Source organism: Mastigoproctus giganteus, chromosome 7, assembly GCF_048544385.1.
Source record: "Mastigoproctus giganteus isolate SK-2022 chromosome 7, ASM4854438v1, whole genome shotgun sequence".
In the NCBI taxonomy this organism is placed as follows: domain Eukaryota; kingdom Metazoa; phylum Arthropoda; class Arachnida; order Uropygi; family Thelyphonidae; genus Mastigoproctus; species Mastigoproctus giganteus.
Window position 1 is genome coordinate 186,115,966 of NC_143581.1, and position 23,889 is coordinate 186,139,854.

At 37.1% G+C, this 23,889-nt stretch overlaps 1 protein-coding gene across 1 annotated transcript; it reads left to right on the top strand.

Moving 5' to 3' along the window:
• The first annotated feature begins 1,383 nt into the window (after positions 1–1,383).
• Positions 1,384–23,630, top strand: LOC150083398 (uncharacterized). The gene is made up of 3 exons (XM_090377242.1): positions 1,384–1,484; positions 10,484–11,459; positions 23,068–23,630. The coding sequence occupies exons 2-3, from the start codon at positions 10,489–10,491 to the stop codon at positions 23,171–23,173; spliced, it is 1,077 nt and encodes a 358-aa protein (XP_090233368.1). The 5' UTR covers positions 1,384–1,484; positions 10,484–10,488; the 3' UTR covers positions 23,174–23,630.
• The last annotated feature ends 259 nt before the right edge of the window (positions 23,631–23,889 follow it).

Sequence of the window (23,889 nt, forward strand, 5' to 3'; positions counted from 1 at the left end):
TGACAATTTAAAAGTATTCGCTCTTAAAATTTTCTTACTGTATTACTAATGCATCAGCACACTATAGCTGTGAGAGGATAGTATACGGCAATTTTAAATTGCATGGTCGATTTGCCTGTTACGAAATGTGAAATGCAAATTTCCGGGAGGGAAAAAAATCATGCAACTCTCAATCGATACCGCCAAAGGGTAGTAAAGTCCCTAATAGAGACACACGACTTTTTCACATGACGTGGAAGGACAGCGATTTTAACCACTGCACTACACATTAAGGCTTTATATTAGCGATCATAAAAATAATAATAATAAATAAGGATCTCCGTTAATAAATGGTTTTCTCCGTTAATTTATAAAGATAATTAGACAAAAGAAATGTGTGTCCTTTCTTATGGAGAAAAGTCATTTAAAAATAACTTATATTAATTATCATATTTTAAAATAGATTTTACAATTAAATTTATTTTGTAATAAATCGAAAGATATCAAAATTTTAGGAATACCTGAAGCGTTCTTATATTTTTAATTTTTTAAGTCCTACAATTTCCAGGCTTATAGGAAGAAAAAGGGAAGGCCTTATTCAGGAGACTAATTAAATCATTTTAGGAAATTACCGATAACTATAAAAATTTGATATTTTTCCCGAACTATTTTGTAGTTTATTTCTTGTTCGAAGAAAGACAATAGGTTCTATTTGTGTTAAATAGGCCATTGGCATTTACTTTTAGTTACTGGGGAAAAAAAAAAAAACACTTGGATACGCAAAATCATAAGGCCAAGTGTGTGTGTGTGTGTGTGTGTATATATATATATATATATATATATATATATATATATACTTGGAGTGAGCAAATTGTGTAATTTGTCATGATTTTAACTCAAATAACTTTAATAAAAAGACAATTATTTCTGGAAAATGAAACCCCACAGAGATTCTGGTATAACCCTAGTGACATATTTTGCACGTTTTTTTGTTGTTATTTTCCCTCTTCCCCTTCCCTGTCTTCATCTGCATGCTTCGGAGCTGAAGAAATTGATTAATTCAGGTGTGACAGCAAAGGGATCTAGAATTATGTAATAAAACGCTCGCATCCTGTCGGCGTTTTAGAACATCTATTACAGGTCAAACCTGTCAGGTAATCGGTTCCAAAGTTACGTGTTGCATGAGGTCAACTCAAATCACATCCGCATTGCGCGCGGCCCCAGACGTAAGCGTAACCTACTTTTCGTTCCAAGATCAGAGTCACGGCCAAGTGTACAGTGGTCGGCCTTTGCGCATGCGGACTCTGTACGAAACGCCTTCCTCCAATAACCCAACAGCTTTCTTTGGCAGCACTAGGGATCATTTTGTCCATTCATATGCTAGCAGTTACCTGAGATCCTGTCGCATCTGAGAAGTAGGAAGAAGTAGTGATTCAGATTTAGCTATCCAAAAGATTCTCCAAAATACTGATCAAATACTAACCATTACTTCCCAAAAAACTGAGGTACGTAAAACTTTAATAGTTCAGTGGTTTAATGCTTCTTTGCGAAAGAATCTCTCTCTCTCTCTCTCTCTCTCTCTCTCTCTCTCTCTCTCTCTCTCTCTCTCTCTCTCTCTCTCTCTCACATACACATACGTTGATATTTTCAGCCAAATAATTTTGATATGTCCTCACAAATCTGAGCAAAATATTTAGCCTTTTCGCATCTTAACAGTAGAAACCAACAACAGTAATGTGTATATTTGGAACTTTAATGAGGCATTGTCTGGAAAATGCAATGACCGTGACGTTATGCAAATGCGACGATATCCTTTATCTTATGTCCCTAATATTACGCATTCAATACATCATAAAACTAATACAAGCTTGAAAATTCCCTGTGGCCGAGTTAATCTGTCTCGTGAGATGGAAAGGGGGGGCGAGATTTGCATGGTACTCCCCACCAGAAAACTCTAGTTTTTTTTTTTTTTTTTTTTTTTTGTCCACTAGAAGATAACCGACCATACAACACACACGGCGTATGAACAAATACATTTTCGGGATTGCACAATGATTCCAACTGTGCCTGAGTGTAAGGGGATTTCCTGCCCCCATGGATCAATCCGCCCACTCAATATTTTGGCTGAGCAGATAGACTAGTTGCTTTTTTTTTTTAAATACTGAAATGTAAATTAATAAAACTGTTTCATTGCCAAGGGAGAAAGAGCGATTAAAACGTTAGGGTTATCATCGTGAGTTGGAACAACAACAGTGTCACAGAAGCTCTGAAGTTTTGATTTTCGATATATAGATTCGAAAAGTTGGTGTTAAATGTACTGTAATGTCTATGTGAAAAGCTGAATGCTGCTGGAAGAAATGAAATAACTTGCCTTCAGCTCAGCTGTACTTGCACAGTTCTGTCTCAATCTTTTTGAATCTTCTAAATTTTCATGTTTTGTTTATTTTCCAATTTTTATCAAAGCAACTGAGGCAATGAGGCGTAAATGTATTGTGTGTGTGTGTGTGTGTGTGTAAGTTGCGTGTATTCTATGGTCAATTTGCCTTCTTGCTAGATAAAAAAACGCGTTTCCAAGAGTAAAAACCGTACGGCCCTCACCGAGAACCCCCTGACTCTGATGCTGTATGGAAACTATCCATAAAATTTCCTGTCATTTCGATGAGAATCGAACTCAGACCGTTTCCAAATGGTGTTCCAACAATTATCCTAACAATCTTGTGAAATCGTGAGGGTTAGTCTTATCACAAAATGTCTCCACAGCATTGTTAAAGTGTGAGATATATCGCAAAGCCAAGAAATACGATACACAGTATTTATTAATATTTTATTTTCTAATTACCCTAATAAACTACACTAAATTAATTAAACATATTCTTACATTTATTTTTTAATAATTATTTCACCATAAAAAAAAAAAAAACTACGAAAGTCATCATTCTTGAGATAACTAAAGGAAAATTAGGAAAAGTACGGAAAATTCATTTGTTCTCTTATCTTTGATTTGTTTTTGAGAAGCTAGTATACTTTGTATGATCCCGTTACCTATCTTCAGCGTGTACAACATGCATTTCTACTCATATACATAAGGCAGAAACTATTCTGACGTAGCCCAGTGGTCAGGAGCGAGAGTGCATAGCATGCGTTCCTTGAGTGGACCGGGGTTCAAGCCCCTGACTACTAAATACGATGCCGACCGGGCTAGCAGGGTGGGTAAAGTGCCTGCCTGGCAACCCAAAGGTCGCGGGTTCGATTCCCGCCTCGGGCTTGGATCAAAGTACTGTAAAAACCTTGGGAGGTGCATTATGGCCACAGAAGCCTATGCGCCAACAACTACCAAAAAAAAAAAAAAAAAAAAAAAAAAAACTAAATACGATAAATATTTGTATTGACGATTTATTGTAAACTCTACTGACTTGGTTGTCGTGCCGGAGTATAAACAGAAAAATTTATTTTTATTCAATTTAAAATGGTTACCTATCTACTCAGGCACGACGATATTCAAAACTTTCACCGAAGTGATTACAAATCGTACTTAGAGAAATATAACTTTCAATCCCTATACTTTAAGAACACTGGTTATAGGTCTCGGATTCATTCATAATGTTTTAAATGCAGGATGTTTCAATCATTCCCTGTTACCATAAACTTCGATGAAGGACCCCATGTTTAACACCCGAACAGTTAAAACCTTTAGATTAAATATCGGACATCATACGGAAAATCAAGAGACCTATCTTTTTATTACCTTTCCTGGCTTTCGAAAAGTCTTAAAAATTTATCTTAACTATCGTAGTCCTAACTATGTATTGTGATTGGCTTATTTGTATGCGTTATTAATTCTACCATTGTTACATATTTATAATTTATTGTCATGTAGTTCTTATTTAAATATTTTATTAATTGTCTTTTTCATCTAAGCTTATTTCTGTTTTTAGTGCAATCTGTATTTTATTCTTAACTGAATTTTATATGCTTCAATTCTGTTATGTGCAATAAAATAAATAAATAAACTATGTGTATTTTATCATCGGTTTGCTTGTCTTCAGGCTGCAAAAACCCAAATTTCAGGGAATAAAAAGTAACGTAATCCTAGTCTGACTAGCTCGGCCACGGTATAAAACAGGCCCATAAAAATTCCTCCCATCTAGGACTCGACCCGGGCCATTTCTACGTATGATGGTGACCGGAGTCACTGTGCTAGGACTTAGCGCATACGTGCGTTCTCTCACGCCCTGTTTGCACACTTCTCTAACTCACTGATTTGAAAGTTATTTTCATAAATTTATTTTACCAAGAAAACTCGAGATTATTGCTGTAGTGATTAAGACACAGACAGGTCGCATTATACGTGTAACTGAAGATACCATGGGAGAAATATCGAAACCTGAGAATTTTATAAATAACATTTTTGCCGTTACTTAGCATTTTTTAAAATAAATTTTTTGTTCATACTCTGTAGCAGCCACATAGGGCCAGAGGAGTTGCAAGATATGTAATACTAAAAGATTACTGTATTTTGTGGTATCACATAAATGCGAACATTGTATGAGAACCTAGAGGATGGAGGTGTCATACCCTAGAGACATGGGTCATATCTCGAAGAAAACACCATCAGTATCGCTCTGTATAAGCATAACTCTTATACTCTGACTCTTAACCACTCGGCCACGTCACAGGGTCAGAATGAAAGTTTAGAGTTACTCATTAGGGACAATGAGTTTTGTACATAATAATGGTCATCACATTATTATGTACATTGTTACATTGGAATATTGAAGGCTTCTATCATGGTCTACGAATGCAATTAATGAAATCTGTTCTAGACGAAAAACTTAGTGCAAAGCATCACTTTAGTTTGTAGTAAATCACCGAAGTAGGTGAAATGGCATATTTTTTGTTACATCTCATTGTGAACGCCTTCACAACGAGTTGCCTGCTATTGCCCTACCTCGAATAAGCAACGTTCCTCAGTAGAGAAGACTAATGCTACTTATTCTCGGCAGATACCATCACCCAGACGACACCGTTTCGAAGCGTTTTGGCCTCTCATCGGTGGGCGGGTAGGTACCCCGGTGATACAATGATTGACAACCCAGTTATGAAGTTTAACTCCACAATATGAGAATTAAAGTGAACACAAAAAAATGTTGATTTTGTTACATATATATGTGGATTGCCAAAAAACCATAACTAAAAATATCCCTAGATATGGATGTGCCATAAACCTAGAGGATGGGGAAGTGTCATACCCTAGAGGATGGAGGTGTCATACCCTAGAGGACATGGAAGTGTCATATCTCGAAGAAAACACCATCAGTATCGCTCTGTATAAGCATAACATAGAAGTTCAATGACCCGAGTCTTGGAGACATCGCATACAAACGTTAACTTCAAATACTGTTACGCCTAAATGATCATTAATTTTTATTTTTTCCCCTAAACTAAACTGCAGTTGCAAAATCAAGTCTTCTTATGCAAAGTTCACATTAAACAGCTACATATTATTTGCCATGACAATTGTAAGCATAGGACGTATTGAACTAACTTACTATATTGGGAAAACTTTCACAATCATTATATATATATAATATAATTTTTTTTTAATTTTGCATGAAGAGCTATGATGCAGTGAAGATAATGAAACTGGCGAATGAGAGAGGATATATCTGGTCGCTATAAGACAAAGCTAAAAATAGAAATTTTGCTTTCTTACACATGCAGAAAATTTGATATAATCATAATTTTCAAATAATGTTTTTTTTATTCATTTCGGTTTATTTTTTCTAAAAATCTTAGTATTTACACTAATCATATCGTTGTGTAAATTCGTATTTTGTATTGTAATCATTGTGCGATTTTTAAACAATAAAAAAAGAATTCGAATTAGTTAGTTGACCACCAGGGGATGCACAGAGTGGCTAATTTAGAAAAATAACAGAAAGGTAAATTTTCCACCAATCTTTATTGACGATCAAATTTCCACGTGTCCACCATTATTTTCTAATAAGCAATCAAGATGGAGAATCGTGTTCTCCACACTGTCTTAAAATATCCGATGGAATGTTCGCCACCTTCCGACCTTCAAATCTGAAAGAGTTACTATAGTCGAACCTCGTCAATTCTTTGAATTATTTCTTGTGATGCTGACGAGCATTTTCTAGGCTTAAGAATTAGGTGGCCTTCTTTGAAACGCTTGATAATATTTAGTGCGGTTCTTCTTGAACAAGGAGGAATTGAGAATTTTTCAGTCATTGATACTCTCTGAGGGCTGAAATAACACTATTGCCACTCTTGTAATGAAGTTAAAATAAAATTGGACTTGGTTACTCCAGTTAGGACTGCAACTTCAAGCTTTTGTATCTTAACGATGAAGAATAAGACCATGAAAAGCAACGCTCCAATTCTCAGATCCAAGAGTAATTTTTTTTATAATGAACACAAAAGCTAATTTGTTTATTGGAGTGAATAAATCGCTTATACCCAGTAGTCAAATTCCAAACTAATTTTTTGGTTTATCAAACACTCCCGTATACGCTGATTACAATGTAAAAAACTAGTTTTTCTGGATATGAAGATTTTAAAGTGGGAAAGGACTTTATAACCACCCTGTATAATATAAAGTACAAGTACAGTACTTTTAATTTTCCTCAATTGGATTTCGTCATGCGTGTAGTGAAGTTCGCTTTAATCGAGAAATTGGCTCTATTTAGTTCCTAATTGTTATCTCTAAGATTATAACTAAGGTAGGTTTTTAAATACAGAAAGAAAAGCTATAAAAATAAAACAATTTCCCATTATTATTGCGAAATTCAACACACTGCAGCGTTTCTCAAACTGTGATCTGCGGATCCGTTCAGCGTTTTCTCAGAGATACTCCTGGGATCCCTGCATAGCGTTCAAAATTCCTTATAAATATTTAAAAATTGAAAAAATTTACAGCATAGAAATAATTGCTTTAAACCTGGGGGAGGTCAGCAGAAAAATCTTCAAGCTGAAGGGGTGGACATGTATATTATCTTGTGTAGGACGGCACCTGAACGTCAGTTCATCTCCGCCTTGGTACACTGTGATGGATACAGAACTCTGTAAAAGGCCAGAAATGTGTGTAGTGTTATGTTTGTGCAGTGTGTGTTGTTATGTTGTTTAGTTGTTTCTTGCTTGTTTGTCACCTGGAAAGCCTGTCCAATGTCCGTCTACACCACGGGGAGGTGGGCCACAACTGAGCATGTGTTGTGGCGGACCTCGACTAACTCGTGGGTCTATTATTCCCTGTGTGCTGTATTGCACAAATCCCGCATCCACCAGAGGAAGTGCTATACTGGTGGGTACCAGCAATTCCGCTCCCAGGTTGCCCAAAAAATAAATAAATAAAAAAACTAAAGGGGGAAGGGGGTTCTTAGGTTACTAAAGTTTGAGAACCACTGATATGCTGTATATATGCAAATTATATGTGGAATGGAATCTTCTTATATCGCTAATCATATATAGATAATGCAACGTGTTTACAATATTGTAATTAGAGGGCTCAATGGTAATAAATGACTTTAAAACAAAATGATAACCGTGAGCAGAACTTACTCACACTGCAACGTGATTCTGAGCTTCAGAATTTTCACATTGGCTTGTAGCGATGTAACATTCGTGGTCCGTTACTTGATTAATTCTTGATCGCAATCTAATCTATATTGTTTTCCTGTGAAAAAAGTAAGTTTGAATCTGGGTTAGTAAAACTTAAGCAATTTTAATTCGTATTTTGAAGAAGTCCCTTTTTTATACATATCTTTCTCCGAAATATGTATTTAATTTTAGTGTTGTAATTCAATAAAGTTACTATTTTTTACTTTTAAGAATGCATGTCAGTTTAACTGATTAATGAATTAGATAAATGATGGAGGGGGAAAGAAGATGAAGGATAAACGTGATCTGACTGAAACAGAGACGTAGAAGTGATACATTAGATGACAGGATACATATCTGACCTGGACCAGCTGGAAAACAAACTCACTAAATTTTTAATGCAACGGTTACGTTTAAGAAAAAAAAAAATGTCAATCTTAAAGTTCATTAAACAAACTGAAGATTAACGCATAACACCAGCATATAACAGTATAAATTCGAGGGTTAGTGTCAAACAACGTTAACTGCAAAATCATTTTGTAGTTGATATTTTTTGTAATTGACCAAAAAAAAAAAAAAAAAAAAAAAGTCAGTTGACATTTTCTTGGTTTACCGGAAATGTACTCTAAGCTAACTTGTAAAGTACTAGAGGTATACAGTTCTATGACATGAGATGCATTGTTATTTGTATAAAGTAAAACTAAAGTTATCACAAAAAGAAAATGAAATTTTGTAGTTAACGTTGTCTGATACTAAACCTTCGAATTATAACCTCTTCTGGGCGAGACACGCCGTTATGCATCTTAATAATGAGTCCAAAAGGTGCCTGATATCCTCTTGAGGAATAACCCTCCATACCTAGTTTAATTTTCCCCTTAAAGCTGCTATGAGTTGGACTGACTAAGACATGCCTGTAAAAGTTTCCGCCTCATCATATCCCATATATGTACCTGGTCGCCAAGGAAAACTAGCAGACCAGGGAAGCATGTTGACATTGCAGAGAAACTGTCCGATAATATTAACGGTATGGGACATAACACTGTCCCATACCGTTATAAAGTTAGGATAAAAGGTTATATAATTGTTAAGAATAAAAAGAATGCAGTTTTAGTTTAAAGTCAATTTGTGAGATTATCCTGAAAATTTGACATGCCTTTGTTCAATATAAACAAGAAAAACTCTTTCACCAGGGTATCGCCACAGATGGCTCTCTGTCATCGTTCCCCAAACAGAATCATCGCTTATCACTAAAGACTATCCGTCGCAATTCTTTTTTCCAGCTGGCTATATTTCTACATCACCAAAGTACACAATGACAATTGGTGAAGGAGAGTCGATGCAATGCACAATATCAGTACAATACTTCCACAGCTTGTTATCTACTAATAATGCTTCTTGATATAGATACGCTTCTTGAACGCCCTAAGTTGAATTAACATAATATCTAATCCTGCTCAGAAATGCAAATCTGTTAGCTGCATCCTGGCCTTACTCTTTAATGATGTTTTGATCAGTTTGCATGTTCTGAATGAAAAACTATCTCCTGGCAGGGGAGATGAGGGGGATACCGTGCAACAAATTTCGAAGATCGACCAATTAAGACACAGTATATATATATATATATATATATATATATATATATATATATATATATATATATGTTTTAAAGGAAGTAACAGTTTAAGATATTATTAATAATAATAACGGTTTATGGACCTGGGACACTGTTATATGCAGAAAGTACCCAACGACCATAAGTGCTACATAAGTTAGTAGTCGTGAAAGGCCGTGCTAACATTACGGTACTCGTAACGCTAATTATGGAGAACAAGGGGCAAAGGAACAGAAATCTCTATCACGGTGAATAAAGAAGGGAGCTAAGATAAAGATAAAGGAGAAGTAATAAGAATAACTTAGTGCTGTTCATCCTGTGACCTCAGCGCCTTTATCGAGGGCCAGCCGCCGAAATCAAAGGAGGAAACGGCAATAAGTGGGTAAAGCCTCTGTTTCTGACATGAAATACACGCCACACGTGGTACACGTGAAAGTTTCACGTGTACTAAGTGCAGTTAATTGAGAACAACGTTAAGGTTAATAGAGAACGTCATTCACTCGTGCGTATTATGTTTCCAGAAGAAGAAACCGAGTTTCCAGAAGAAGAAAAAAATTGTCCTAGCACGAGACCGAATAAATCAGTCAAGGTGTGAAAAAGTCCATAAAAGTTCCTCCCGTTATCGATGGTTCGAACCTCGGCCTTTTCCATCCGATGTGGGGAGAACGGCGATTACAACCACTTTGCCACCCGCGAGGGCTCGTCTATCCAACATAGTGAAGTGCTAAGTAGACTAGAAACCCGACAATGCCGATAAGCAGAAGATGTTTGTTTGATTTCTCGCCATGGCAAAAAGGTCATAAGGCATCAGTGTATTGTGCCTGCAAATTTCGTATATTCTGTGATCGGTTTACCTGTTTGCTGGATGATAAACTCGAAAAAAGTCATGCAACCCTTCTCCGAGATCAACTAACTCTACTACAGTGTGAAAAAGAAACCTGTGAAAGCTCCTCCCATGTAGTACAATTCGAACCCAGGCAATCCCACATTATTTGGGAGAACGGTCACAACCGCTGTGTCTTAGCCGCCAGATCAGAGAATAAGCGAAACTGGGACTCGTCATTAAATCATTATTGTTTTAATTTATTTATTTTTTATTTTTACAGCGTATTTTTAATACTTGTAGATTTTTGCGACTTGTTATAACTTTATCTTGTTGATAAAATTTTGTTGTAATGATATCAAGTTTACATATGAATTTTATTAAAATAAAAAAAAAAACGTATATTTTCACCCAGTACAATCTAATATTAGCTTTCTTTTTGTTTCCTGCAGGTATCATGATTCGACTATGGTTAGTGTGTTCATTGGCGATAGCTTCTTCAGTTGCCTCCACAAAGCGAGAAGATGGTTCGGCTGGAGGTTCTGGTAGTAATAGTCCAGTATATTCGCCATCAGCGTCCTCTGGTGGTGGTAGTTATGGTGGTTCTAACTACGATGCAGCAGAATCGAGCTCAAGTTACAAAGCGCAACCAGCTTCCCAAGGCAATCTCTACTATTACTACTATCCAGTTCAAGAGAAGGGCCAAGATCAAGCTTATGCTAGTTCTTCCACCCATACTTATGCTACTGCTGCCGCTTCAAATCCTTACGAAGGTAGTGATTCCTCTGGGGTTGGCTATCAAGGTCAAAATGGAGACAGCTACGTAGCTCAGGACACAAGCTACGCAAACACCCTGAACCAACTGAATGGCTACAATGTTGCAGGCCTTAGCAATGGAGGTTATGCCGTAGGAGGTCTTGGTACAGGCTACGGAGTCGGAGCATTGAATGGCGCTTACGGTGCTGCAGCAGCAATACCCGCTTATGCTTCCCCTGCCGCCGCTGCTGGAGTGGCAGCATACCCAGGGGCAGCTGCAGCAGCCATCCCAAGCTACGCACCTACAAGTGCTGGACTAGCTCCGTATGCAGCTCAGCTTGCTAGCTATGGAAATCAGTATGGTTATGGAACACCCCAAGGTTACCAAAGTAACAGACGCTACGGACTAGGTTCTCTTATCATGCCCATGCTGGCCTTGGCAGGACTTGGTTTGTTAATTCCAACAGCGGTTTCTAACTTGAGCAGCAGGAACAAGCGTTCAACAGATGCACATCGTAATCCTTTAAGTATGATCAACGAATATAAAGATAAATTGGAACGCTACTACTCCCTCTACCGAACAGCAGTGGAGAAAGAAGACTGTATGAATCGGGTCATCTGCGAACTTGGAAGCGCCATGAGTGAGGTTCGGGGAAAGTCGGCCATTGTTGTGTAAGTCTGACTTCCTGTTTTATAAGAACTAGGCGATTATACTTGTTATTTAGGAAGTGGGGGGAGAGAGAAAAACAGGAAGGTCCAGTTTTTTCAGGACACAGAAATTTTAATGGTTCGTTGCTGTATAAAACAAGTTTTTATTTATTTTGGTTTCCATTACACAAAAACCTGTTTCTGAACTGAACTCACAAGCATTACGTTTTCAAAAACAGTTAGTTCCGCATAAACCCTGAGGTCTACCCTATCGTAAATATACTTCGAGCTGGTTATAGGACTCGATATATACTAATGTACAAAAGTTAAGTTATAGCCATATTTTTTTTTAAATTTTTTAAACGTTACTGCACATGTTATTACATGAAATTCGATGTCTCAATTTTTAATTTAAAAATCATAAACTGACATCACAATACGATTTTGAGTTCCGCAACGTGTGCAAATCAAATTAGGCGGACTCAAGACTTTAAATAAATTTGGTTTATTCTTTTTTTTTTTTTTTTTTTTGCTAAAAAATACAAACGTTACAGCAGTTGGCTAATGCATAGGTTCTTAAAGAAGTACAAATACCCCAAGCTCAAAACAACTCTGAAATTAGCTAGTGGTCGCGTTTCTGGTTTTTATATCAAAGCCTTCGTAAAACAGAAATTTTGGAAAATAACACAGGTGTTCAAGTCCGCCACCAAAATACGGAATCATTTCATGAGGTGAGCTGAAAACCTGATGTGCTTTTTTTGCCACTTTTCTTTACGATTGGATTTGACATAAAATCCAGAAACATAACTGAAACTCCGCGTTCCCCGAAACGTAACGTAACTAATTTTAGCGTTGTTTTAGAATGTTTATACTTCTTTGGTAGAAAAAGGTGGTCCGAGCCTTAAAAATGTCAAGAATGGTAATTTCAAAAGATTATGAAATCTTGAACGCAAGTTCAGTGAGGGTCATGAACAACAACATCCCAGTTTGCAATCTACAAACATATAACCTCTCAATATGACCTATTCAAACATAATAACACGACGAAACCATTATATTATGCTATTACAAGAACCTGCCTGGGCTACTGCAAATATCATGGGGAGCCGACAGTGAGGTGAGGCTCTCTCTCTCTCTCTCTCTCTCTCTCTCTCTCTCAGAAAGTTCCCTGTGAAAAGGGCATTATGCGAGATGGCTCATGGTGTGTGTATACTCCTCACTCATTCCCTCGTCTGGCTTAGTACAGATAACATTTGCCTCTCTGGAGCCAATAACAACGTTCTCTTTGCGGAACCATTGATATTCAGTCTTTAAGCTGATTCTGGCCGTTTTCTCATTTGGAGTAAACGCGAAATTTCATACCTTTACTATTAGAGAAAAGGAATCACTATTGTGGCAATGATCTAGTGATATGAGGAGATATCGAGATGAATGACAGCACCGATCTTCACATCTCGAAAGGAGACACTCGGAATGCTCTAAGCTAGTTTTTCAGATGTGCCATAAGCCCTGAATTCATTTTTATGGTCAATAATGTTCGTGCAAGTTTCAGTTGTTCGACGAATTTATTCAGAATGGGGATGTACGTAGTTCAGATGGAGTGATCAGCCAGATACCCACACCGGAATACGAATTGGGATATGTTGACCTTTTCCCAAAAAACTCCGCGGAATAAGATTCGCTCTTGTAAAGGACTGTGGTTTATTACAAAAAAAAAAAAAACCACCACAACTGCCTTATTAAAAATAAATAAATAAATAACAGCTCAGCGGGGGAATTCTTCTATTCTGTCAGGGGATCATACTTCCTATTAAACGCCTAAAACAACTATGAAACGACTGGACACTCAGTTTTTGGAGAGTCATGACTGCATCATTATAATTCAAGAAAAATAATTCTGAGGAATATGGCTAAATGATGCAAGGGCCAAAATAAAAGTAAAAACGTTTCTATAATTCATACTTTATCCGTCACCAAAAAATGCCTATCCAATTCCGCTTTGAACTTTACCAAACTACAAATGTATCTGCCTCGACCATTATGCCCGGCACGCAGTTCACTTCAACGATCTACAATACAATGAAACTAAACTTCATAAGATCCAGGCTTCTGTTACTCCCCAAATTTTGTATTTGTGTCCCTGGTTCTTATCTTTTCTGCCAGTGAAAATATACCTTCCTCGTTGATTTTACTGATTCCCTTCAGGGCCTTATATACCTCGATCAGGTCCCACCCACAAGATGTCTAGTTACCAAGCTTTGCAATTCGCACCTTCTGATCTGTTATTTTTATTTTTTTTATTTATTTTTTTTTATGAAAACCCCAAACACGAAAGGTATCAAAACCTATAGTACTTAGTACCGTGCATAGATTGAAGGAGAAGTATGGGGGGGAGGGGGGTGCCGGAAACTTTGCTCTAGAGACTAAGCATGGGTTTCACCACTTCAAGCCTCCAATAAGCAAAGTGGTGGTATTTCACCGGTTGATGAAAGTCATCTACTATGTTATTCATATAGACATAGATTATGACCTCTTACCAATCTGGTTGCCCTTCTTTGAAGTTTTAGATAGCATAGAATGTGCCTTCCGAGCCGCCTATTTACACTGCATGGAAAATTTTGTGTCTCATTGGATCGTAATCCTTAATTCTTTTTCGTCCTGGACCATTTTTAACTCCGCTCCTCCTAGCTTCTAACTCCTGGATTTCTGTTCCCTAGGTGCAAAACCTTACATTTAGAAACATTAAAGTTCAGTTGCCATTTTTTCTTGATATATTAGATTTTAAAGTTCAAGTTAACTTTTGCACACACGTGTATAATGTTGAAGACATCAAACCACATCGCATATGAGAAAATATCCAAAATGCGAGGACTGCGAATAAATTCTCTTTTGTTCATAGTTTCTCTCAGGGTGAGATATTCGCAGTTTCGGGGAGATAACTGAAAATGTTCACTAAAACAATGTCCGATAATTCACATGAAAACATGATCCAATTGTGAAACATGTGAAAAGATAAAAATAGTTGCTGTTTCGAATCAGATTCAAGGTCACGTTGTGCTTGAATAATATATATTATATACGATTCTATCATGGCCCCCCACTTATTGCAGGAAATTGTTATTGATTATGAAACATGAAAATATTTTGGCATATTCAAGAAAATTGTCTTGCTTTGTAAGAATTTTAAACCTGTTTATCCAAATCAAAAAGCCATTAGCAATGAGTATAGATATTAACCCGAATTATTTTCAAAAAAGAGTTGTTATTTATGTGTTTTTTTTTTTTTTTTTTTTTTTTTTTTTGCTATTTTCTTTAGAAATAGATAATTTTAATCGCCGAATGGGCAATTAAAATTGTGGGATATGCATATATCTTATGCGAACGTGCCTGAAAAGTTATAAAATTCACTTTATAATTCACATGGTTTAATCAGTTTCAATCAAGTTGAATTTTTTAGAAAATGAAAATACAGTATATCCTATGGTAGTGTGTATTATTATATATCATGTTTTATCACATTTCTTATTTACAATGCTTCTTGATAAACAACACTTATTAGTAAAACTTTCCCCATTTATTTTACATTTAACTTCTTAGTTTGTGACTGATTACTTTCAATTGTATTGGACTTGCTGACAATTTTATTTTTATAATGAAGAAGGATATTCAGGAATACTTCAGAAAGTTTATAAGGAAATTTGCTAAACGTCTCCCCCTCCACACAAAAAACTTTGTACTGAAAGGTACGTTAATTTATACGTATTTTTTCTTTTTTGTTACAAAACGTGGATGGTTTTATATGCAATATCCAACGATGCTGCATTAGGTGTGTTAGCATATATGCATAGGCGCCTTTTGTTTTCACCATGTTCATCCACCTGTTGTCTGTCCGTCCGTCGCATGTAACAACTCATACCTAGTGGACGGATTTCCATGAAATCTTATATTTGGTTCATATAAAAAGATTTTTCAAACCATCCCAAATATTAGTAAAATCTGACATATAGAAATCTGGCAATTATTATTAGTATTTTTTTCTCCCGCACAACTTATGCGGAAAAAAAATTAGATTAAATGAAATTGTAATGCAGAATTGTTAGCTTTAGACAGTCCGTGTACTGTTATGTAAGACTCGTGAAAGTGATGTCGCTCGCTTGCGAAGGGATAAATATATATATAGAGAATAGAGACTTAACAAAAAAAAAAAACAGTATACTAGTAGTAGTAGTAGTAGTAGCGGCATGTGATGCAAGAAAGCAAGTGTATGAGCTTATGCAGCATCAGCCAAAAAAAAAAAAAAAAAAAATTCACACAACCATTCCCTATAAATGTTTGTCCAGTTCCTCCTCACATTTATATAACCTATCAACTTCAACGACAGATGGAAGTTTGCTCAATAATTAACCACCCTCTGGCTAAAGACAAATTTACACACATCTATTCTACATCTGTCTTTCCTCAATTTGAATTTATGCTCCCTTAGGTGCGTAATCTGAACAACTGGAAGAATCCCATCATAATTCAGCATGATCAACCTATTCAAGCCTTATACACCTCAATCAGATCACCGCGCAGGTACCTAGTCTCCAGCCATTGCAATGCAGAACTTAAGCCTCTAAGAGGCTACCTTCGTTCCCCTCACCAATATTGTTGCCCTTCTCTGTATACACGCTCAAGCAAATCTACATTCTTCCTAAAATGAGGCCTCCAGACCTGTACGCAGTACTCAAGGCGTGGCCTCACCATTGTCTTATACAGAGGGACAACCACTTCCTTCTCCCTTCTAGCAAAATTCCTATATATCATTGACAAACCCCATGACCTGCCCTGACAGCCTGCCTGAATTGCTCAGAAAACTTCATATCTGACTGCACAATTACCCCCAGGTCTTTTTCATTTTCTACCACCTTAAGTGTAGTACCACACAGTTGGTACTTTTCTCTGGGGTTACTTCTACCCATATGCAGTACTTTGCATTTGTCAAGGTTAAACTTCAGTTGCCACTTCTTATCCCATCTGCCCAAATTATCTAGATCCTCTTGCAGTAGCACACTGCCATTACTGTCATTAACAACCCTGCCAACCTTTGTTTGATCTGCAAACTTCGACACTAAGCCTGATAAACCTTCATCAATATCATTGATAAATATACAAAACAACAATGGACCCAACGCCGAACCTTGTGGTACTCCACTAATAACATTAGTCCACGAAGAGCAGCACCCATTAATTACCACCCTCTGTTCTTCCACTCAACCATCCTTTTATCCATTGTAGCAATTTACCCTTAATACCATTCTGCTCCAATTTGTACAGTAGTCTTCCATGCTCAAAAATGCCAAAAGCTTTCCTGAAATCCAAGTATATGATATCAAAATTATTTTTTGCATCCAGTTCCTTTGTAACCACATCATAATAACCAATCAATATGCCAGGATGAGTAATAACGGTTGTAATTAAACTGAACAGCTAAGTTTCGAGAATGTAAAACTAGTAAAACTGTAGTTTTATTAAGTGTTCTACAAAGTTATAATCTTAGTAATTAATTGATAAGAAGATAACTACGTTTACTTTGCACTTCAGTTAATCACAAAATAAGAAAAAATAAATCAATTAATTTTAATTAAAAAATAGAATGCGCCTGAAATGTAATGCACTGGGTACATTATCTAACAAAAAAATGTTCAATCCATAACATATTTTCAGTTTTTCGTTGGTCCCTGGAAAGCTTTTAAGATCAGTCACAGCCCCCCCCCCCCACCACGGCTACAGAAATCTATTCTAGGTTCTAAGTTCAATTTTCGATTCAAATAATAATATTATTATCATTTAAACCTTTACTTTTACTATTATTATTTAAACCTTTACTTTTACTATTATTATTTACACCTTTACTATTATTAAAATAAATAAATTTTCTGTTTATACTCCGGGACGACCAAACGGTCAGAGGAGTTCACAAGATAGATAGAATACAAGAAACAGCACCGTATTCGGTGGTCACGGGCTTGAGCCCCGGTCACTCAAGGAACGTGTACTTATGCACCCGCGCGCCTGACCACTAGGCTACGGCGGCCTCTTTTTAATCCTTTACTTTTACTATTATTATTGTTGAAATCTTTACTTTTACTTATAATGGTTTCACCTGGAATAGGTCGGCATAACATGTCACAGAATGTTATGACTGATGGGGCAATTCTCAGTAGCAATTCACTTGTGGGTTATGGCCATTTTCCTTGTACTCCTTGTTGCTTGCATGCAGAACTTGCTCCAGCTGATGGGGATTCTTTTCTGTGTACTAGTTGTAGAGAGTACGACGACCTTAAATTACAACTGGGTGTATTAACAGGCGAGATTGAGCCTCTAAGAACGCCAGTTATTGTCCTGGAGAAAAATCGAACTGATGGCTCGACAGAGACCCAAGTCATCGTTTCTTTACTGACTCGGTGAGGCTGAGAGGAGACCCACTGGGTCTACGATTCTAGCCCTGATTTCATACTGTACGACACTTTCCCGAGTCAGGCACCAGGACTGAATCTTTTAATGCAGAATGCTTTGATTCCACAGCGGTGGTCTTACTGGGGGGATTCAATTGTAAGGGAAAGTAGAAATATATTATGTAATACAAACAGACAGAACAGAACCAGAGCACCTCTGCCAGGTGCGAAATTAGATGATGCAACTATCAGTTTTTAAGAGTAATAAAGTGTGTAAGTGATTGGTGAAACCTGGTAACTAATTAAAACATGAACGAATTGATGATTTGGATAAGAAATACAAAGTCATTCTAAAAAAAATATCAAGAGGGAAAAAATGTTCTTGTGTCTACTTCTGCCAAGATGATGAAAGGAGGGAATATATGACGAAAGCCTCGTGGATTAACTATAGATTTGGGGGACTGCTCAAGACTTATGGGGAGGAAGAAATTTTTCACAGCGTGGCCTGCGCTAGTTAATAGAAGAAATTTGTTTTGTATCGATGGAATTCATTTGAACAGAGGAGGTGCAAGAGATTCTGCTCGTGTCATTGAGGAACCATTAATGGTTTAAAAAAACTGTGAATTTGGTGAGGGGGCAATAGTGAAAAGAAGAATCTTTATTGCAATAATAATAATAATATAAAACGATACATTGCAATATTGCCCTTCACGGACATCAGGCCAGTAGTTAACAGTGATAATACAGTATGTAAGAGAAATTGATAAATAATAATAATAACAGAAAACATTGATAACTCAAAAATTAGGAGATATATGTATGAAAACATAAAATGAAATACAGCTCAAAGTACAGTACAATTACATACAACAAATATAGAAGAAAATATAGGTGGAAACAAATAATTTTATATTGTAATACGGAACAGGTAGTTCTTTTCACTGAAGGAAAAATAGATTTGTACTCCAAGAATACAAGTCCCAGAATGATGGTGCTGAAATCTGGCCAACGATCATTTTAATAGTCGTGGTAAAGCGTTTCATCTTAATTAGCGTGGGGAGCCTGTGAATTTTTAGCAAACTGGACATTTCAGTTGTTCTTAACTGTGGATGTGGTTAGGAGAGCCATTGGAATGACTCCAGTTATTGACACAGGCCAAAATTACACTTATACCTTTCCTGTGAGTACTTGCAGACGATCTGTAAACACCTTATGCACAGAAAGAAACATTGAAATAAGTTCAAACCCCACCAGGGGACACATACTACCAGGACTTTCATGTTTAAGGGATGGTCACGGTTTTAAAAAGGCAAACGATACAAAATATAATCGTTTATATTGCAATGCAAGGGGTACTGCAAATTAAACGAATCTGAGCGTTTCATTAAGTCAATAAACACATATATATTATGACAAATGGAGACATTGTGCCATCCAGGGAGAGGGGATGCAATATTAATTACAGTGAATATAGCGTGCAGAAAGGATAGGGAGGTTCGAAAGGGAGATGGAACCATGATTCTTATCAAAAGCTCTCTTAAAGCGATCAAACTGTATCCAAGCGAAGTAAAGTTCAGATGGACGTTTAGTCTGCGTGGACTCTCGCGGTAGCATAGTTAGTAGAATCTTTGTTCTCCCCACACCAGGTGAAAAAGACCTGAGTTCGAATCCCATCGACATGAGAAATTTTTAAGGGTACTTTTCATAACGTGGCTGAGTTAGTTGGTCTCAGGCGAGGGAAGCATGGTTTCGGTTTTTCGTCTAGCAAATCGACTATAGCCCGCCCCAATTTACAGGCATATTTTCACTGGCAAAAGAGCATATATAATTAACGAGCATTTATAATTCTGATGAAAAGGACTGTATTACCATTGGATACCTTCTACAACTTTGTTTCCAAAGTGACAGATATGAAAAGGCTAAAGCATACGAACAATGCATTACGTTCTTTCTTCCGATAATGTGGACAGCAGTGTTTGCATATTTGCAAAGCCCCATTGTTTTAAAGGGAACGTATGTGATTGGACATCCCATCACACATTGCGGTAACAAACAGGAAGGATGATGCCTGTTTGTTTGTCAATAAACACTGTGGTATATCATCCTAAGGCGTAGATGATGGTGTAGCCGCAACAGGGCCCTGAGTTCAGGTGCGGGAAGTCCAAATGGAAGAGAAAAATGAGACAGTTACATAAAAAATAAATTAGTTCTGTTCCACCAAGACACAAGCTCGTGCGATACGTCCCCTGTACTTAGTACTCATTGAAATGGCAACGGGACGGTAACTATTGTGGTTTCCTTTTTGTTTTGTATATTGGAATATGTGAGCTTGCATTTGGTTTTTGCTCTTGCACCGCATACAAGTCACTTATTACTCCTAAAACCTCGCATAAATTACATACGTACATATGCAACTGTCATCCTCAAACTCCGATTATCATAAATGTCTAGGAATTATCTACCACAAAGAAGAAGAAGCAAATAAATAACTACCATTAAATATCGTAACTGCATAATGAATTCAGAATACTTCAATGGTAAAATATTTGACTGAATAAGAAATTATTTTTCTTCTTATGATATAGTGACAGAGCAGTTGCGAAGCTCCACGACATCCGGTGTGGCTACTGGAGTTCTCCCCCTTCCCCACCAAAGCCCTGGCGTGTAGCACAGTGGTTAAAATCATGTTTCTCCTACACCGGAATATCTTGAAGCTGAAGATATTCAACGACTGCCGTGGCCAGCATGTTCGGGACGCCCATAGGCGTCGCATTGCACGCCAAAAGCCATCTCCTCGGTCACTTGGTGAAGGAATGGGATTTGTTGCCACAGAATCTTATAGACACCGTTATATGGAGCATGGTTCACCACTGTCTGGCCTGTTTAGCAGTTGGAGGGAACATACTCCATACTGATGTCATGTGACCACATTTTCGAGCATCGATTTCAGCAATGTGATCTTTTTAGTAATTCTTATATAACCCCTATAAATGTTCCTTATACCTGTCTGAAGTTTCTCACTATCTCCTCATTTCATCTTTATTTTATGGTACACCACCATACCAAATTTTATCACGCTTTATCGAAAGCTGCACCAGTTACACCACGTTTTCTACGTGTTCTGCTAATTTTGTCCAGCAATATAGAATACCATATGCAAAATAAAAGGCAACTGGCCATGTCAAAGTGTAACAACCAGGGAGACCTTGCATTTTAAAAAGAGGTCTGCAAACAGCTGGTCATGTTGCCTGAAACCACACCTAAAGTTAAGAAAAAATTGCCGAAGAGACCCGGGAACGTATAGAAACATTTGTCAGGGCACACAGAATTTCGTCGACAGCAGTTGCACAGATGAACTACATACCATCAACAATAGCTAATGCACAATTACTGGTGCAATGGTATCTATCATGTTCAGAGGAACCGGATTCTGAAAGAGCGGAAAAGGATTTTCTGGCGCGATGAATCTTGACACATTCCATTTTCATTAGAAGGAAGGACCTGGAGATGGCGTTATCCTGAAGAATTTTTTGAAAAAGTAAGTCACTGTTCCAACTCTGAATCGCGGCAGTGGTAGTCTAATGGTTGGATTTTGGTTGTGCTGTTTAAAATGTCGCCGGGACAAGTAAAACCATGAGGCGTCTGTATATATAGTGTTCTATAGCCTAACTGAGACTGCCAAAATGGATGGCACCTAGGTAGGAGTGAACTTCTAACATCCACGACGACAACTCCAGTCTTCCATACTGATGGAATTGTATGGGACATGACCTTACGTTTTTCAACAGGATTCTCCTCGAAAAACTGTAAAGCTAGGAAGGTAACAACTTGGGGCGGATAACACGATGCTGGTGGACTACCTCATTCAGATCCTCGGTAGAACCACCATGGGACGAACTGGAATGAAATAGATGAAAGACATTTGATGCTCGTCCATGGAGACCAATTAGAAATGATCTGGTAAAGGAACGGAGAAATATTCACGACTGTAGCTGCATTTCCATTTACCGGAAATAACTAACTCTTCCCGGAAGAATGAGAAGCATCTTTTCAGTGGCAGATTAAGGCAGTCTTGGGGCCCTTAGGTAACGTTGCCCACGGCCGCACCTCCCACACATTGTATGGCTTGCATGACATAGGGCAGGGGTGGCCAACGAGTCGATCGCAGATTTAATTTCGGTCGATCACGACGAATTTTAAATATACAGTCATCCCTCGATTTGTGCACCTTGTGCAATGAAATTTTTGCGATGGTAGATCGCGGCACATTTTGAAGGGAAAAAGTAGATCGCATCACAAATTAAGTTGGCCACTCCTGACATAGGGGTAACATACATGTAACAAACGTATAGTGCATCAGACAGGGAAGGCCAGCGTTTTCACAAAAAGAAGTCAAACAGGTAACAGGAAAATTAGTGCACGAATCAAAGGAACTACACCAATTAAATTTAAGATGTCAAAATTACATGCAGACATTATTGTATTAATTAATGTAATTCAATTTCTTAGAATATGAAAAAACAGTATTTTTAAATATTTATTCTTTTTATTTTCAATGATACCTTATATATATACAAACCTACCGGGGTGAGGGTTCCCAGGCACGTGCATTTTTTAAAAGAAATATAACGCCATCGCACCAGTGTTTTATTCCATATTTTCTACCTCATTTTATTAATAGTTTGTTTGTTTGTTTGAAAAACAGCTATTGCTGTCTTTCGAACAAACAGAAACTGTTTCAATGAAATGGAAAAATGAAAGTTATCAGAGAAATCCATATGCAATTATTTTTATGAACTGATTTGAATTTGAACGACAAATTAGTATTAGTATTAGTATTAGTAACGGCCGCATGGTGCAAGAAAGCCTATGGCTTATGCTGCACAAGCCAAAAAAAAAAAAAATCCGAACAAAACAATGATAAAAACAAAAAATAAATAAATAAAATAAATAACTAAATAATAATAATTAATAAAAAAATAAAAAATAAATAAATAAATAAAAAGGAAATTAAACCTATCATCCTATGCGCTTCCCTTACCCGAAAGTACTATACTTCAAGTAAATAATTAATTTAAAAAAAGTTATTTTAAGATTAGAAGCTCTTATTAGTTGAATCGTAAAATAAATAACTATACATCTTTTACTTTACTACTAAGCACGCTAATGACTTTATTGTATTTTATTTTTTACAGTGTCTTGGACAAACTAGTACCCAAATGGATGAAAGGCAAGATGGATGTTTTCAAGGCCGGAGCTCTGTCACCAGAAATAGGGAAGTGCAAGAAATTCAAGTGCTGAGAACCTGCCTATGAGATCAGGTTAAGGAACTGTGTCAATGCACCGAGTTGGCCAAGAAGATAAAAACTTGCCCTCCAGTTTTAAACAAACAAGCAAAATACCAGCATGGGCTGAGAGAGGTCTTCCGACACACGTTTCACCAAAGTTGCCTGTTGACAGTTTCGCCGTATGGGCCGTGCCCTAAGGCAGGTTGCATAGGTGACGTCTACATTTCTTCATGACCCTGACCTTCGTAGAGCGGCACTGTGACCTGGAAGTGTCGCGGTAGCTTCTTCAGTTTTGCAGATGTGAAGGAAAGGGATGGAATAAATAAAGAACTTCCCCGGAATTTTCTTCCCCTAAGCCCAAGTGTAGAAATTAGGATGTTCTTCCCTCTCCTTCCCTCAGCAATCATTGTCTTCTTGGCCTTTTTAGTATATATATGCATATATATATTTAAAATGTCATAACATAAGCACTGTACGCCCCAATGAGATAGATTATCATAAAAGTAATAAGCTCATTAATAACCAAATAAGATAATAAAATATCCCCTGTGTAGCCCCTCTTTAAGATTTGTATGGGGTTTGTGGGATTAAGATGACAAGTATTTTCTTTTTTGCAAAATTACTTGAAAATGTTATGAACATAACTAATAACTCTTCCTATAGTACCGTGCATTCAAAACGGTAATACAGTATATAGATATTACCCTTTTGACGGTATTATATATAGAT